Consider the following 18,822-nt stretch of genomic DNA (forward strand, 5'->3'; position numbering starts at 1 on the left):
TACTGCAGCCACAAGACATTGAGCAGAGATCCCTGTGCTGCACAGTAGGTCCCTGTTGGCTATCCATTTTAAACATAGCAGTGTGTACAGGTCCATCCCAAACTCCCCAACTATCCCGACCCCGCATCCCCCACCCATCCCCCACACCCATAAATTCAGTTCTCTAATCTGTGAGTTTCCTTCTGTTTTGCAAGTAAGTTCATTTGTAACATTTCTTCTTAGGTTCCACATACAAGGGATGGCATAAGATAATTCTCAGGAAGGTTTATTTTTTGGATACATTTCACAGGCTTTTTAGAAAACACACACACACTCTCCCTCTCTGTCATTTTCTCTCCTTCCCTCTCTCTCTCTCTCTCTCTCATACACACACAGACACACACATACATACATATAAGAAACATCTAATGGAAGAACTGAATTTGGTGGCAAGTCCAGCTTTCAACAAATGTTTCCAAACGTGAATCGGCCACAGGGATACATATGTCCGCGCCCTCCTGACCTCCCCCCCCATCTCCCACCCTCTAGGTTATCACAGAGTACCAGCTTGAGCTCCCCGGGTCACACAGCAAAGTCCCACTTGCTTTCTATTTTACATATGGTTAATGTACATGTTTCCATGCTAGTCTCTCTGTTCAGATGCAGACCAGTTTTTAAGGTCTTTAACTGAATTTATTGCAATATTGGTTATGTTTTATATTTTGGCTTTTTTTTTGGTCCCAAGGCATATGGGATCTTAGATTCCTGACCAGGGACTGAAACCATGCCCTCTCCACTGGAAGGCAAAGTGTTAACCACTGGACTGCCAGAGAAGTCCCTCTTCTCTCTTTTTAAAACAGGATCTTGGTTGTATGTGTTATTTATCATCAAGGGAGGCGGTGCTAGGAAGTCACCACCAGGGTTGTGATTCTAAGGGTTCCAGAGTCAAACGAAAGCCAGGGGCCATTCCCTGTGAGCTTTGTGACCCTGGGCTATTACTTTAATTTTCTGAGTGACAGTTTCCCCTGGAGATATAGGTACAATCATCTGTATCTACATGGCTGCCACATGCTTGTGCTGGGCAGGCTGGTTGGCTTCTCTGCTTCTCCCACAGGCCTGTGCGAAGACTGGGTGATGTATTAGTTCATTGCTAATGCCTGCCAAATGCACAGCATATAGTAGGTGTTCAAAAATATTGACTGCAGAAAAGGGAGCTCTGATAAGACAGTTGTGTAAAAGGAAGCCTATTCCTGCAAGCTTAGAGATGTCTATTTATGTAGTCCAGCATCTTTTGGCTAATATACATAATGATTGGCATATTTTGGCAAAGGTTTCCCAGGTGGCGCTAGTGGTAAAGAACCTGCCTGCCAATGCAGTAGACATAAGAAACGTGGGTTTGATCCCTGGGTTGGGAAGATACCCTGGAGAAGGGCATGGCAACCCACTCCAGTATTCTTGCCTGGAAAATTCCTTGGACAGAGGAGCCTGGTGGGCTACAGTCCATGGGGTTGCAAGAGTCAGACACGACTGAAGTGACTTAGCACACATTGCTGTAAATGCACAGATCCTTTATGTGTACACCTCTATTCAGGGCTTTGTTTTAAAAGGATCTTGTTACTAACAATCTGACCTCTGGATAAATGAGGTGGTGTCATACTAATTTTCTCATACTTTAGTTTTTAAAGGCTTTGTGTTTCTTTAACGACATAGCTTTTCAAAGGAATCATGCGTGCGCTCTGATGGTTGCTGCTTTCAGACACTGCTTTGATACATCTTTTACATTTGCAATTGAATTTCCAAGTACAGTACTAATGAAAATGGACTCTACCTTCTGCCCCAAAGCACCTTTTGACATTGTAACTTGGTTTGCTTATTTAGTATGGTTTAGCGTAAGTGGTGCTGTCTAACTCATACAACAAAAGACATTTACTTCCAAACAATGTCAGGAAAACAATCAATAGGGTAGCTTTGAAATTCTGACTTTCTTCTCTTATTAAAAAAGAAAGTGAGAGAACCTGGCTAGATGTCCCACTTCTTAGAAGTATTTTAAAACCATGTGGCTCACTCAAATCCAAATATGAAATAACTGAGTGTTAAAAGAAATTATAAGGAGTGGACCATTTCACTGCTAAAGCATCAGAGCAAGAAAAGATTCTTAAAAAAATTAAACTGAAACCCTAACACCTTTATCTTTTAAAATTCTTCTTTCATACAGACATCACTTTTTTTTTTTTTAAGAACGGAGGTTTCCAAATATCCGATATTGCTAAGCAACGCTCTTTGTTATAACAGGCAAAAATCTAAACGTTTGCATGAGATGTTCGAAATACTACAGCTCGCAGGAACTCGCTGAAAATTAATTAGGAAGGCAAGTTTATTACCCAAATAAATAAATAAACCCAAAGCCACTCAGTGTCTGACATTAGGGGTTATATACTTTCCATTAAAGAGGACTAATAAATATAGTTTAAAGGCTCAAGGGAGGAGTGACGGGGAGAGGGCTGGCGAGCACCAGCTCAGGCGGTGCCAGACATCAGCTGACTGCCTCCATTGAGATTACCATGGAAACACCTTCTCCTGGGATATAGCCACGAGGGCAGGGTGCTTGAGAAATGTGATGGGGAGCAGGGCCTGAGGCCGATGGATTTTTAGCAGGGTTCACCCCTGTAGCACATTATAAGGACAATCCATCTTTCAAATGAAACAGTATCTTTCCAGCGAGTCACGTCAGATAGAGTAATAAAGCATGAAGCCTGGCATAATTACGATCCATTCACCTCTACAAAACAGTCACATCCTTTCAGATAATTGTCTCTCTTCTCTCCCCTGCCTGCTTCCTATTCTCCCTAGAACTAAAGGAGGTATTTGTGTAAATTAATTGGCTGCTTCCTCAGCCATCAAGCCCATGCTGATAAAAAAGGACTATATCAAAAACAGCCTTCACGGGCAGATTCAAACATTTTTCAAACCCACCCGTCAGGCAAAACCAACACAACTCTGCCAACAAAAGGGTAAGAGGAGTCCCAGCTGAGGTCAGGTTAAATGTTTCAGTTCATGTGGTCTCCCTCGAAACCCGTGAACAGATTTTATGTTTATGCAAATTAAACTCGGTCTTAGCAACCAGCTCCCTGAGTGCTGGCTGGGGAGCACCCATGTCCACAGGAACTCAAAAGGCAGCAGGGCACTGATTCAAGCGATGTGCCTCAGCCATGGGGTGCAATTTCCCCCACCAGTTATAGGGATTTCTAGAATGATGAGTGGAGTTCAAGAGGCGTGATCAAAGTTTTGAACACAACATGACTAATTGTGTGGGCTGTTTCTTGCCTTTGTCTCTGCATCAAGCTGTGGCTACCAGGAGTCTTCCCGCTTTGCAAAACATTCAGATTCTGACCCCACCGTCCCCCATACAAATTTTAACCTTTCTTGACAACTGTATTGGAATTAATGTTTTAATTTTATATTACCTCTTACAAATGTAGAAAGTGACTCAAGGGGGATGACACTAATTTGACAATAATACAACATTCCTAATCTAACTGTATCTGGAAAGTTACACTGTGGTTAAAAAAGGGATCACTTGTAACTTGAGTATTTCATCCTGACTGCTATGGATAATTATTTGATCATGCCATTTGTGAGAATATTCTCAAAAACCTGTCACGGTTTCCTATTTTTATCTTTCTTGTGAAGAGTGCCTGGAATCTTGATTAAATGATAAATTGATTTTTGCTAATGCAAGGGAAAAAAAGGTCCCTGATTTATCTTGTAATTATATTTTACCTAGGCTTATGTCAAGATCACTTGTCATCTCCTGAACACAAACCAACTAACCACAGAGAGGGGAGACATGATATCTGTAGTTAGACTGACTGAGACCCCAATGAGTGCTGGGTTATATAATTTAGGGTAATAGAAAAATAGATGGTACCACGACACATCTGTTAGAATGGCTAAAGTTAAAAAAAAAAAAAAATCTGATGTAGAACTCTTGATCATTGCTGGTAGAAAAGCAAAACGATAGTCATGTTGGAAGACAGTTCAGTGGATCTTATAAAGCCAAACCTTTATATATCACAGGACCTAGAATTGTACTTGAAGGTTTTTACCCAAACAATTTGAAAACTTGTGACCATACAAAAACCTTCATGTGAATGTTTCTAGCAGCTTTATTCATAACTGCCCCAAACTGGAAGCAACCGAGATGTTTCAATAAGCCAAAGGATAAACCAACTATGGTACATTCATACAATGGACTCCTATTCAGCAATAAAAAGAAATAAGCTATCAAGCCACGGAAAGGCATATACAAAACCTCGAATACTGATTCCTAAGTGAAAGAAGCCAGAATGAAAAGCATGATTCCAAGCGTATGATATTCTAGAAAAGCACAACTACAGTAGAATGATCAGTGGTTGCCAGAGATTTGGGGGAGAGAGATAAAAGTTGTAGAAATACATAAAAAGTATCCATTTTCCCTTCCTGGCCGCCTGAGGAACCACCACGAGGAACAACACAGTAGCTATCTGGACCAGGAAGTTCCTGACCAATCAGCTATGGAAACAAATGATCACTGATGTCCTTCATCCTGGCCTGGCAACAGTACCCAGGACAAAAACTGGGGGGAAAACCAGACAAAATACATAAGACTATTCTAGCTGTCATCTTCGTACTTGGATTCAGAACCATTTTGGTGGTGGCAAAGCCAATAGCTTTGGTGTAATTTACGATTTATTGGATAATGCAAAGGAAAATAAATCCAAACACAGATTTGCAGAATGTGGCCTGTATAAGAAGAAAAAAAAAATTCAAGAAAACAGTGAAAGGAACACAAGAGCAGAATGCACAAAGTCAGCAGGACTGTAAAGGCCATCGTTGGTGCTGGCAAAAAGGAGGGAAGACTCTGCAGTGATTTTATCTGTGGTGATTGCCCAGATTTTAAATGAGAGGATTAATAAACTATAAAAACTTCAATACGAAAGTATCAAAGATCAAAGCATTGGCAGAATTTTGTTATAAAAAGAGACTGGTAAAATAAAACTGAAAATAACAGGTATTGTTACTGATGGGCAGCTTATTAATAGGTAAATACTTAATGGCCATTTTTATCTTAATTTTTTATGCTAAATTCTAATTGTTCATAGGAAAATATGGGATGTGTTCTATAAGTAGTTGGAATTTAGGCTACAGCAAGGGCAACATCAACTCGATGGACATGGGTTTGGGTGGATTCTGGGAGTTGGTGATGGACAGGGAGGCCTGGTGTACTGTGGTTCATGGGGTCGCAAAGAGTCGGACATGGCTGAGCGACTGAACTCAAGGGCAATATAATAATAGCTTGGCTACAATGAAACATTTCCTAAAGATCCACAAGGCAGTCAGCTGTACATGTGCCTTCTTTACTGACATGCAAGATATAATCTTAAGTGTGTGGAAGTATAAACTGAAAGAAAATGAACACTTTCTGGGACTTCCCTGGTCGTCCAGTGGCTAAGACTCTCTGCTCCTAACGCAGAGGGCCTGGATTCAGTCCCTGGTCAGGGAGCTAGATCCCACATGCCGCACCTAAGACCCAGTGCAGCCAAATAAATGTTAAAAAAATTAACATCTCCTGATTTAATTTCCAGCTTATAGGAAATACAGGAACTAGAAGAATAAGTTAAATGACCATGAGGAAACAATTAGACAAATCCAGACTAGCCCAGTCCTGGATTCTTTAAAAACTCAACATCATACATACCAAGTGTTGGTGAGGATGCGGAGAAACCACGACTCTGACGCTGAAAACAATGCAAAATGGAGCAGCCGCTTTGGAAAACAGTTTGGTAGCTCCTTACAAAGTTAAACACATGCCATGAGGAGTACTTCCATTCATAGATAGCTACCCAAGAGAAATGAAAACACATGCCCACAGAAAGTCTCGCATGTGAACGAATGTAGCAGCCAAACGTCCATCAGCTGGTGAGTGGAGAAATGAAATCTGATACATCCACTCAATGGAGTATTACTTAGCAATGAAAGCAGAGAACCAGTGATACTCGGGACATGGATGAACCTCTGAAACATTATGCTAAATAAAGGACGCCAGACACGAAAACAGTATCTACTGTATGGTATGATTCCATGTACATGACGTTTTTAGAAAAGGTGAAAGTATAGACACAGAAAGGTCAGTGACTGTCTAGGGCTGAAACTGAGAGTGGGATTTACTACAAATGAGCATGGGAGAACTTTCTCAAGTGATGGAAATGTTCCAAGACTGGACTTATGTGATGTTTGGACAACTACATACCTTTACTAACAATAACTGAACTGGACCTTACAATGGGTGAATTTTGGGGTAAGTACTCTAAATGTATTAGTTCCAGGGCTGCCATAACACAGTAGCAGAGCAGGTGGCTTAAACAACAGAAGTCTGTTGGCTCAGAGTTCTGGAGGCTAGAAGTCCAAGACCAAAGTGTGGGCAAAGCTAGCTCCTTCTGAGGCCTCTCTCCTTGCTTGCGGGTGTCTGTCTCCCCGCTGTGTCCTCCTGTGATCTTCCTCTGTATGTGTCTGTGTCCTAAAAGGACACCATGTCTTACCAGGTGGTGCTAGTGGTAAAGAATCCGCCTGCTAATTCAGGAGATGCTGATTCCATCCCTGGGTTGGGGAGATACCCTGGAGAAGGGAATGGCAACCCCATCCAGTATTCTTGCCTGGGAAATCCCATGGACAGAGGAGCCTGGTGGGCTACAGTCCATGGAGCTGCAAAGAGTCAGACACAACTGAGCGACACAGACAGACAGACAGACACCAATCATAGTAGATCGGGGCCCGCCTTAAGGTCTCATTTTAACCTAATTACCTCTTTAAAGATTCTGTCTCCAAACACAAGTCCTATGTTAAAGTACCAGGGGTTAGGACTTTAACAAATGAATTCTGAGGGAACACAACTGAGCTTATCATAGTAAATGATACCTTAATAATGCTGTTTTAAAAGTCAATTTCATGAAAAAAAAAAAAAAAAAAGCAGGATGTTGTCTCTAGAGGCACAGTTTTGGACTAAAAGATATGTAATGATCAGATCCAAAATATGAACCTAGATAGGATTTTTAAAAAACAGGTATAAAAGACATTCTTTGAACAACTGAGGAAATCTGAATGTGAGTTGACCAACACATAATGGATAATGATTATATCTTATGTTTGGTATTATAGAAATATTATTAAAATTTTTAGATATGAAAATGGTGTTGTGGTTAAGAGAGATGTTCTATTCTTAGGAGAACGCACACAGGGGCATTTTAGCAGTGAAGTGTCATGAGAGAGAGAAAATAAGTATGACAAAAAAGAAATTAAACACTTAATGAACCTAGGTGAAGGGAATATGGGTATTCCTTATAATATTCTTTTCATTTCCCTATACATTTGAAAAATTTTATAATAAAAAGTTGGAATAATACAATTAGCAGTGAACTCTGAAGGGGTAGAAAGTTCTGTAGAAAAGGCACCTACCTGTATCCAAGATTTCCTTCATTCTTTTCCTTCCTGGCTAATTGACACAGAAAATATACTCTTCTAAAGCTCACATCCAGTTATAGCTTTTTATAAGTAAGAAATGATTAGTGTTTGTTTCTACTACATAAAATCTAGAATAAAACATACCATAGATTTTAGAGTTTTAAAAATTTGACAGGGAGCTCAGTGGTAAAGAATCTGCCTGCAATTACAGGAGACCCAGGTTCAGTCTCTGGATTGGGAAGATCCCCTGGAGGAGGCCTTGGCAACCCACTCCAGTATTCTCGCCTAGAGAATCCCATGGACAGAGGAGCCTGGCAGGCTACAGTCCATGGGGTCACAAACAGTTGGACACGACTGAAGTGACTGAGCACGCATGCACGCAGCAAAGAGGTCACAGAGTAGAGATGGCTAGAGGGTAAAGAATTGGCCTGCAAAGCAGGAGACACAGAAGATGTGGGTTCAAACCCAGGGCCAGGAAGATTGCCTGGAGGAGCAAAGGGCAACTTACTCTAGTATTCTTGCCTGAAAAATTCCATGGACAGAGGAGCCTGGCAGGCTACAGTCCACGGGGTTGCAAAGAGTCAGACACGACTAGGCAACTAAGAACTAAGCACATTTAGAATAACAGATGACAAAAGCAGAGACTTTTTAAAATAGGAGCAGCAAACCGGTGGCCTGTGGGCTGACAAGATGTGTTCTATTTGGCTTACATGGCATTTAACAATCAGGAGATATTACCTATAATATAGACTTCAACTTTTCCTGGGTGAATCCAAAGATTTGGCATATGGGTCTCTAGAGAGGTCACAACAGATTACAGTGGTAGCTGCTCCTTGACCAGTATGAACTTCATTCATTTCTAAACCTGACTCCTAAAGGAATTTTACTTTTTCACAGAGGAAATGGGTAAACAGCAAGCTGTCCCTTCCGCTAGGATTTGCTTTATCCTCAGCTCTCTCCTTCATATGGATACAGCTAATGAGAATGTTGGGTTTCCCTGGTATCTCAATGGTAAAGAATCTGCCTGCTAATGTAGGAGATGTGGGTTCGATCCCTGGGTTGGGAAGATCCCCTGGAAAAGGAAACAGTAACCCACTCCAGTATTCTTGCCTGGGAAATCCCATGGACAGAGACGCCTGCTGGGCCTCAGTCCATGGGGTCGTAAAAGAGTCAGACATGACTTACTGACTAAAAAAACGACAACAATAATGAGAATACTATATTGGGAGGAAGGTGAAATTGAAGTCGGAGATTTTGGAAATTTATTATAATTTTACAGTTCATAAAATCTCTGCCCAATAGTAATTAAAACTGTCATTGGCACAAAGATAGACAGTAGACCAATAGAACGGAGTAGAGAAACTAGAAAGAGACATATGGCCACTCTGATTTATAACAAATGTAGTGCTGAAGAGCAAGTGGGGAAAGATGGTCTTTTCAATATGCGATGTTGGGCCAATTGTTTATATGGGAAAAAAATAAACCCTGAGCTGTTGCCTTGCACATACAGAAAAATCAATTCTAGGTGGACTGTGAGATGTCAATATGAAAGGTGCAGCGATAAAGCTTATAGAATATGATAGATGAGGATATTTTCACAACCTTGGGATAGAGAATGCTTTCTTAAGGAAAAATAAAAAAGCATCAACCTCAGAGGAAAAAACGGATAAACTGAAGTATACCAACATGAAAAATGTTGCTCATAGAAACACTAAAGGAATGAAAAGGCAAGTCACAGAGCTGGAGAAAGTATCTATAAGATCTATAACTGCCAATGGGCACATACACAGAATATAAAAAGAACTTCTAAAAATCAATTTTTAAAAGACAGCCCAACAGAAACACAGCAAGAGACATCAACAGGCAATTTACAGAAGAGGTCCAAATGACCAGTAAACACACAGCAAAGGGCTCAACCTTATTAGTAATAGGAGGACAAAGAAAACCCACAATATGTATCTGTCAGTGGATCAATGGATAAGGATGTGGCATACATATATGACGTAGCATTATTCAGCCACGAGAAACAAGGAAATCCCGCCATTTGCAACAACGTGGGTGAATCCTGAGGGCATTATGACTGAAATAGGCTGGGTAGAGAAAGACAAATACTCTATGACTGCCGTCACCAGTCTTTCTGGCACCGGGGATCGGTTTCGTGGAAGACAGTTTTGCCATGGACTGGGGACGGGCTGGGGGCGCTGGATGGTTTCAGGATGAATCAAGAGCATTATGTTCATTGTGCACTTTATTTCTATTCTCTGGTAGCTCAGCTGGTAAAGAATCCGCCTGCAATGCAAGAGACCCCAGTTCAATTCCTGGGTCAGGAAGCTCTGCTGGAGAAGGGACAGGCTGCCCACTCCAGGATTCTTGGGCCTCCCTGGTAGCTCAGCTGATAAAGAATCCACTTGCAATGTGGGAGACCTGGGTTTTACCCCTGGGTTGGGAAGATCCCCTGGAGAAGGGGAAGGCTACCCACTTTAGTATTCTGGCCTGGAGAATTCCATGGACTGTACAGTCCACAGGGTCATAAAGAGTTGGACTTGACTGAGTGACTTTCACTTTATTTCTGTTATTACATCAACTCCATCTCAGATCATCAGGCATTAGATTAGAGGTTGGGGACCCCTGCTATTGATATCACTTATATGTAGAATCTAAAAATGAAAAACTCAGAGAAACAGAGAGTAGAGTGGGGGTCACTAGGGGCTCAGGGGGAGGTGCGGAAAACGAAATGTTGGTCAGAGGGCACAAACTTCCAGCTAGAAGATGAGTAAGTTCTTGGGGCCTGTTATACAGCATGGTGATTACAGCTAATACAGCATTACATAACTTGAAAGTTGCTAAGTGATCAGCTCTTCAGTGTTCTTACTACAAAAAAGAAATGGCAATTATGTGGTGTGATGGAGGTGTCATCTAACGCTATGGCGATAATCATACTGCAATAGATCAATGTATCAAGTCAACACACCTTAGACTTACACAATGCTATGCGTCTGTTATATTTCAGTAAAACTAGACCCGTCCCCCACATGTGTAACTACCACACCTACCAGAATAGCTAAAATTCAAAGGACTTTCAGCTTTGCAAATAAGATCTATACCATTTTTCTAGATTTCACGTATATGCGTTAATATATGATATTTGCTTTCCTCTTTCTGATTTCACTGTGTATTGCAGTTAAGGGAGAAAGGGCGGGATGGGAAGAAGTAGATTGGGATTGACATATATACACGACTGATACTGTGTATAGAAGAGACAAGTAATGAGCACCTACTGTGTAGCACAGGGAACTCTCCTCAGTGCTCTGTGGTGACCTAAATGTGAGGGAAACCCAAAAAAGAGGGGATACGTGTATATGTACAGTGCATTCACTTTGCTGTATAGAAGAAACTAACACAACATTAAAAACCAACTATACACAAATTAAAAAATAAAAAAAGACTGTCAGGACCTAGTGTTGGAGAGAAAATGGAGCAACTGGAACTTTCACATATTGGGGGTGGGGTAGGGTTGTAGACCAGTGTGACCACTTTGGAAAACTGGAATTATCTACTGAACAGCAATTTCATGCCTGGGTACTTGTCCAATGAAAAAGTATGCATCACTTGGGGCTGGTGCACTGGGATGACCCGGAGGGATGGTACGGGGAGGGAGGTGGGAGCGGGGTTCAGGATGGGGAACACGTGTACGCCCGTGGCGGATTCATGTTGATGTGTGGCAGAACCAATACAATATTGTAAAGTGTTCAGCCTCCGATTAAAATAAATAAATTTAAAATTAAAAAAAAAAAACTATAAAAAAAGTATGCATCATACCAATACCAAAACACATGCATAACAATGATTCTAAAAATTTCAAATATCCATCAAGATGTGAACAGATAAACAATTTGTGGTGTATTTGACAAGGAAATACTACAAAGCGGTGAAAATGAGCAAACTAGAATTACAGGAAACCACATAGATGTTCCCATGAACATAATGTTGAAAGAAACACAAAAAGGAATACACAATGTTTGATTTCACTTACATTAAGTTCAAAATGGGCAAAATTATGCTTCTGAAAAGGAAAGAAGAGATAGTGACTGGGAGGGGGCATATGGGTTTTTTTTTTTTTTTTGGAGTCTTATATCTTGATTTTGGGAATGGTCCCAAAATTATACCAAAATGGTCCCAAAATTATCAAGCTATAAAGCTATGGTTTTTCTAGTAGTCAGGTACGGATGTGAGAGGTGTACCATAAAGAAGGCTGAGAGTCGAGGAATCGATGGTTTCAAACTGTGGAGCTTTGAGAAGACTCTTGACAATCCCTTGGACAGCATGGAGATCAAACCATTCAATCCTAAAGGAAATCAACCCTGAATATTCATTGGAAGGACTGATGCTGAAGCTGAAGCTCCAATACTTTGGCCACCTGATGCAAAGAGACAACTCACTGGAAAAGACTCTGATGCTGGGAAAGATTGAGGGCAGGAGGAGAAGGGGGCAACAGAGGATGAGATGGTTGGTTATGGCCTATTTGAAGCACTGTTCTCCCACTGGCACTTTCCCACCAGGAAAACCTAATGACCTACCCTCAGTATTCAGCAGGTCCAAATGTGACTCGGGCCTTAAGGACAACAGTCAAAAACTGCAGGGAGAAGAGATCATTTATACCCCCAAATGAATTAGTCATTACTCATGCTATGCTAGGAGAAGTCAGGGAAGACTACGCATAGATTTGCAAATGCTTAACAAGGAGCTGAAGGACCAATTTGGATCGTGCAGAACTGGTTGCCATGGTGAGGCCTCATCAGAGACACTATTCAGTGTCACTGCAGAATGAAACTCTAATGGTTTGTTGGGTTGGCTAAGGATTCATACCTTAGCCTAGCACTGGCCCAGGCTGGATGGCAAGAAAGGTAATTGTTAGATAGGGGACACACAAAGAGGGACTTTCCTGGTGGTTCAGTGGCTAAGACTTCATGCTTTCAATGCAGGGGAGCCCAGGTTCGATCCCTGGTCAGGGAACTAGATCTCTCGTCGAAACTAAGAGTTTACAGGTTGCAACTAAAAATCCCACATGCCACAATGAAAAGGTCCCACGTGCTGCAACTAAGACCTGGAGCAGCTAAATAAATAAACATTAAAAAAAAGAAGACACACAAAGAGAAGTAGAGATAGAGAGTGGCAGAAACTGACACCATCTAAGCATCATTTTGCTGGGCGGGACACAGGATAACATGGTCTCTCAGAGCTGCCTTAAAACCTGAATAGTGCCCTGGGTTCCTATGAGATTTCTTTCCCTTACTACCGTGTGTATCCTTTCTTTAAACACAAATCAAAATAGTACAGTATATGGTCATGTTGGGGCCTAGGGCAGGCCCCCAAATATGTATCAATGGCATATTGAGTATTTTGAATTAAAGTTACTTAAGAAGCAGCCAATGCAAAAAGGACACATTGACCCTCCTCTCCGTTTCTCTGAAACCAGGAAATAAATCTCCCGTATGAAAGGTGCCCTCTTTGGACCCAGAGAAAGACATCAGTAGGACCAAAGACAGACAACTCAGGTCCGAGAAGCCTGTATAAATAAACCTTGCTCCTTCTTCACTAATTTACCTCCCAGGCTCACCCCTTGGCTTAAATTCCTCATAATCATGCCCGAACCTAGTTTCTTTGTCCTTCCAAATCCTCACAAATTTATTGTTTCTTTATACACAAAGATATTAAGTTACCCACTCTTAGACATTCTCTGCGCATCTTTTTACGATCTCCCATTAAAAAGCAGAGACATTACTTTGCTGACAAGGTCCATATAGCCAAAGCTATGATTTTTCCAGTAGTCATGTATGGATGTGAGAGTTGGACCATAAAGAAAGCTGAATGCTGAAGAATTGATGCTTTTGTACTGCTGTGTTGGTGAAGACTCTTGAAAGTCCCTTGGACTGCAAGGAGATCAAACCAGTCAATCCTAAAGGAAATCAACCCTGAATATTCATTGGAAGGACTGATGCTGAAGCTGAAGCTCCAATACTTTGGCCACCTGATGAGAAGAACTGACTCATTAGAAAAGACCCTGATGCTGGGAAAGATTAAAGGCAGGAGGATAAGGGGACGACAGAGGATGAGATGGTTGGATGGCATCACTGACTCAAAGGACATGAGTTTGAGTAAGCTCCAGGAGTTGGTGATGGACAGGGAAGCCTGGCCTGCTGCTTCCATGGGGTCGCAAAGAGTTGGAAATGACTGAGCGACTGAACTGCCTGATGCCCATAAAACTAAGTTGGGTTTCCTCCTGTTAATCTGTCTTGTGTCAACTTTATTATTTGTCCAGCCACAGATACTCGAGAGGAACAGAGGGAATCTCTCTCCCCCTTCCCACAATCACAATCTGTTCCCCGGAGCCAGAAAATCTCACTGACACAGGACAGGCAGCCGGGCAAAAGCAGGAAGGAAGAGCAGACAACGAGAGGAGCAAAGGGTGGGATCAGTAGTTAGGTTTTTATTGATTACCCTTATTTCTGAAAACTTTCCAACTTGATTCTGAAACACAGTGTTTCCAGAGTTCTTTTCCTTCCTGGAATAATTCATAACCTTATGGAACTGGAGAGAAATTAGAACTCATTTGGCACATTAGAAGAGAAAGGAGAAAGCGGAGGCCCAGAAAGAGCGGAGATTTCTTTTTCATTCCATTTCCTTTAGTCAATCTCTTTTCCCCACCATTTAAGCATGATGTTCTTGAATCATCTGCCCCTTCTCCCTCTAGACTGATAATTTCAGCCTCAAATTATACATGTGTCTGCTCCTAAATTTTTATCCTAAGTGCTGAATGCTATGCTCTTTTATACAATGTTAGACTCCAGTGATCGACGGCATGTTTACTTACAAGTGTCATCAGTGTCTGAAACTCAACTTGGTTAAGACTGAAATCTTTCTCCATCTCCTCTCAGCTTCTTCATCCCTGCCATGAGCATTATCATTTTTAAAGCTTCCTTGTCGTAAACTCTTTTTTAAAAGATTTTTTGATGTGGACTATTTTTTAAGGCTTATTGAAATTGTTTCAATATTGCGTCTGTTTTGTGTTTTTTGTTTGTTTGTTTTTTGGCCCCAAGGCATGTGGGATTTTTAGCTCCCCAATCAGGGATCAAACCTGCACCCCTTGCATTGGAAGCCGAAGTTTTAACCACTGGACTACCAGGGAAGCCTCCTTAAACTTTTAAAATTTCAAAATATTTCATACAAAAAGGGTAAAGAATAAAATAATATTCACATCCTTATTATTCAGACTTAATATTTGGCTGTATTTGCTTCAGATTGAAGGACATCTTTACAGACGCGGCTGGAAGTCCCCAGCCCCATTCAATCTGCTCCCTCCTGAGAGGTTTGATGCTTGGGTGGGGCTGATCCCCTGGAGGAGGGCATGGCAACCCACTCCAGTATTCTTGCCTGGAGAATCCCATGGACAGAGGAGCCTGGTGGGCTACAGTCCCTGGGGTCCCAAAGAGTCAGACACAACTGAAGCGACTTAGTATTATAGCACAAAGGCTGAGGAGCCTCAGGACTGATCCAGGAGGTGCAGGGAGCCAGGGAAGGGAGTGGGGAGGTGGCTCAGGGTGGGAGGGTGGCCAGTAGGGCCCATTATTAAGCAGCTACTATGGTGGGCAGCACAGCTTATTCCTATAGAAAAGCTCCTGCAAATGATGTAAAACACACTTCAGAATTATCATGGACAATGAATGGTGCGGCTTGGAGGATTTATATGCCCACACCCACTAGTCATGTAGGTGGCTAGGGGTGGGGATTATTTCCAGTCAAGGGTCCCAGCAGTCTGTGGGGACCTTTGAACAAAGATGCTGGCTATTGGAAGTTAGGCTGGAATGTACAAAAGTGGAAAGGAAATCAAAGGGATGTGGGTGACAGCGTCGGTGACAGTGTGTGTCCTGCCTGCTGACCTCAATTTACCTTTATGTTTACCTAAACATTGTTACTTTAAAAAAATACATTATTGATAACATTGATGATGATGATGATGATGATGAAGAGGAACAGTGACTATAACTATACACCAGTCAACATGAAAAAGGCAGAAAATAACTTCGGTTCAAAGACCTGTTTAACTACTTACTGGATTTTTATCATGCACCTGATTGCTCTCTCTTTAGTAGAAAGTAAGAAAAAGAAATACACATTTTACTAGACTTTGACAAAATGTGACCTTCTCCCTCATCTTCCTTCATCTCCTTCTTCGAGACTATGGGGTTAATAGGCTTAAATGGTGATTGATATGAGATTATAGGTCTTTGCTAAGAAGACTACCTATGATCGAGAATGTCTTAGAACATCATTTCCTTCTAAGCTGAAATACATTAGCCTTTTTACTGAAAGAAAGCTGAGCACCGAAGAATTGATGTTTTGAACTGTGGTGTTGGAGAAGACTCTTGAGAATCCCTTGGACTGTAAGGAGATCCAACCTGTCCATCCTAAAGGAAATCAGTCTGGAATATTCACTGGAAGGATTGATGCTGAAGCTGAAACTCTAATACTTTGGCCACCTGATGTGAAGAACTGACTCAATGGAAAAGACCCTGATGCTGGGAAAGATTGAAGGCAGAAGGAGAAGGGGATGACAGAGGATGAGATGGTTGGATGGCATCACCAACTCGATGGACGTGAGTTTCAGCAAGCTCTGGGAGTTGGTGATGGACAGGGAAGCCTGGCGTGCTGCAGTCCATGGGGTTGCAAAGAGTTGGCACATGACTGAGCGACTGAACTGAACCAAAAGGGAGAAAAGTGTGTATGTATGCATATGCAGTGAGGGGACCAGGTGATGCAGTCAAACTTCAACTCCATCGTCAGGAAATAAGCCTGCAGCAATGTTCTAAGTTATTTAGCAAAGCCAGGAACAGCTTGCCTTCCTTGAACCTCACAACCAACAGGACTCCTGATTTAACAAAATAAAAAACTGTAAAACAATATGTTTCCTATTTCCTTTTGCAGAGGCCAAAATGATTTAAAACAATCTTTAAATAATACTCCTCCTAGATCTCATGATTGGACAAACACAGACCTCTCTCTCTAAGAACTAACAGATAGAAAAATCACCTGAGACATGGAAAGATCCAGCAGTCCAGGGGGATCTTTTTCAAGAATCAGAACAGTTACTTGTTAAGCAGATCCCATAGAGCAGAATAAAAAATTTTTTTAAGTTTCATATTGAGATTCAGGGGCTTCCCAGGAAGTGCAAGTGGTAAAGAATCTGCCTGCCGATGCAAGAGATGCAAGAGACGTGGGTTCCAGCCCTGGGTTGGGAAGATCCCCTGGAGAAGGAAATGGCAACTCACTCCAGTATTCTTGCCAGCAAAATCCCAGGGACAGAGGAGTCTCGTGGGCTACAGTCCATGCGGTCATAAAAAGTCAGACACGACTGCACGTGTAAGAGGTAATGGTTTCATAAAGTTGTTCTCTACTATTTCTTTACCTGATTCCACTTCCACATAAAAACAAGCCTTATGATAAATCAATAAGGAAATACATTTTGTGTCACCGTAGTTAAGCTCTGAGTAGGATAAAGAAAGGTCACATACAATGCAGAGTCCTACACTTTCAAACAAAATGTGCCTTTGTTATTCTATTTGAAGCTTTGGATACTCCATACAGAAAATTGTTCTTCTTCATAAAATAGGAGATGGGCTGAACATTTCAGGAATTCATGGGCTCTCTAAAGCCCCAAAGGTTCTTGTGATCTGTTGACACCCTAGGGGTCCATGAGAACCAGGTTAAGAATCCTTTGTTTAGAGTGAAGCAGAGAACACTTACGTTGTATAGAGGGATAGTCTTCATCACCTTGTACTGCTTAGTGGGATCCATTTTATACAGGTGACGGTCAGTGACAAAAATTGCTCGATCTTCCACCTTACTAAATCGATTCACCTGTAAGAAAAAAAAAAAGTAAACCATAATATCTCATCAAGAATGAAATCAAACGATCTGCCAGGAAAACATCTAGGGGCCGGTACAAGACCTTCTAGAACTAACACCCCCAAAAGATGTCCTTTTCATTATAGGGGACTGGAATGCAAAAGTAGGAAGTCAAGAGATACCTGGAATAACAGGGAAATTTGGCCTTGGAGTACAAAACGAAGCAGGGCAAAGGCTAACAGAGTTTTGCCAAGGGACTGCACTGGTCATAGCAAACACCCTCTTTCAACAACACAAGAGAAGACTCTACACATGGACATCACCAGGTGGTCAATACTGAAATCAGATTGATTATATTCTTTGCAACCAAAGATAGAGAAGCTCTATACAGTCAGCAAAAATAAGACTGGGAGCTGACTATGGCTCAGATCATGAACTCCTTATTGTCAAATTCAGACTTAAATTGAAGAAAGTAGGGAAAACCACCTGGAGAAGGCAATGGCACCCCACTCCAGTACTCTTGCCTGGAAAATCCCATGGACGGAGGAGCCTGGTAGGCTGCAGTCCATGAGGTTGCTAAGAGTTGGACATGACTGAGCGACTTCACTTTCACTTTTCACCTTCATGCACTGGAGAAGGAAATGGCAACCCACTCCACTGCTCTTGCCTGGAGAATCCCAGGGACAGGGGAGCCTGATAGGAGGCCGTCTATGGAGTCGCACAGAGTCAGACACGACTGAGGCGACTTAGCAGCAGCAGCAGCAGCAGCAGGGAAAACCACCAGACCATTCAGGTATGACCTAAATCAAATCTCTTACAATTATACAGTGGAAGTGACAAATAGATTCAAGGGATTAGATCTGATAAGACTGTCTGATGAACTATGGATGGAGGTTTGTGACATTGTATGAGGCAGTGATCAAGACCATCAGCAAAAAAAAAAAAAATGCAAAAAGGCAGAATGGTTGTCTGCGGAGGCCTTACAATTAGCTGAGAAAAGAAGAGAAGCTGAAGGCAAAGAAAAGGAAAGGTATACCCTTTGGAATGCAGAGTTCCAAAGAATAGCAAGGAGAGATAAGAAAGCCTTCCTCAGTGATCAACGCAAAGAGAGGAAAACAAAAGAATGGGAAAGACTAGAGATCTCTTCAAGAAAATTAGAGATACCAAGGGAACATTTCATGCAAAGATGGGCACAATAAAGGGCAGAAATGGTATGGACCTAACAGAAGCAGAAGATATTAAGAAGAGGTGGCAAGAATACACAGAAGAACTGTACAAAAAAGAGCTTCATGACCCAGATAATCACGATGGTGTAATCACTCACCTAGAGCCAGACATCCTGGAATGTGAAGTCAAGTGGGCCTTAGGAAGTGTCACTATGAACAAAGCTAGTGGAGGTGATGGAATTCCAGTCAAGCTATTTCAAATCCTAAAAGATGATGC

The 18,822-nt window shown here is 41.8% G+C and overlaps 1 protein-coding gene and 1 pseudogene across 1 annotated transcript in view; one reads left to right on the top strand and one right to left on the bottom strand.

Annotated features, from left to right (window-relative positions):
- Nucleotides 1–4,983, top strand: part of LOC105004121 — a 5,800-nt pseudogene extending 817 nt beyond the window's left edge.
- MYO1D (myosin ID) overlaps nucleotides 1–18,822 on the bottom strand; it is a 254,685-nt gene that overhangs the window by 126,036 nt on the left and 109,827 nt on the right. Inside the window, exon 19 of the mRNA XM_010861705.1 lies at nucleotides 17,278–17,391. Coding sequence (XP_010860007.1) covers nucleotides 17,278–17,391 — 114 coding nt within the window. The remainder of the gene's footprint in view (nucleotides 1–17,277; nucleotides 17,392–18,822) is intronic.

Source organism: Bison bison, unplaced genomic scaffold (assembly GCF_000754665.1).
Source record: "Bison bison bison isolate TAMUID 2011002044 unplaced genomic scaffold, Bison_UMD1.0 scf7180017864472, whole genome shotgun sequence".
NCBI lineage: Eukaryota > Metazoa > Chordata > Mammalia > Artiodactyla > Bovidae > Bison > Bison bison.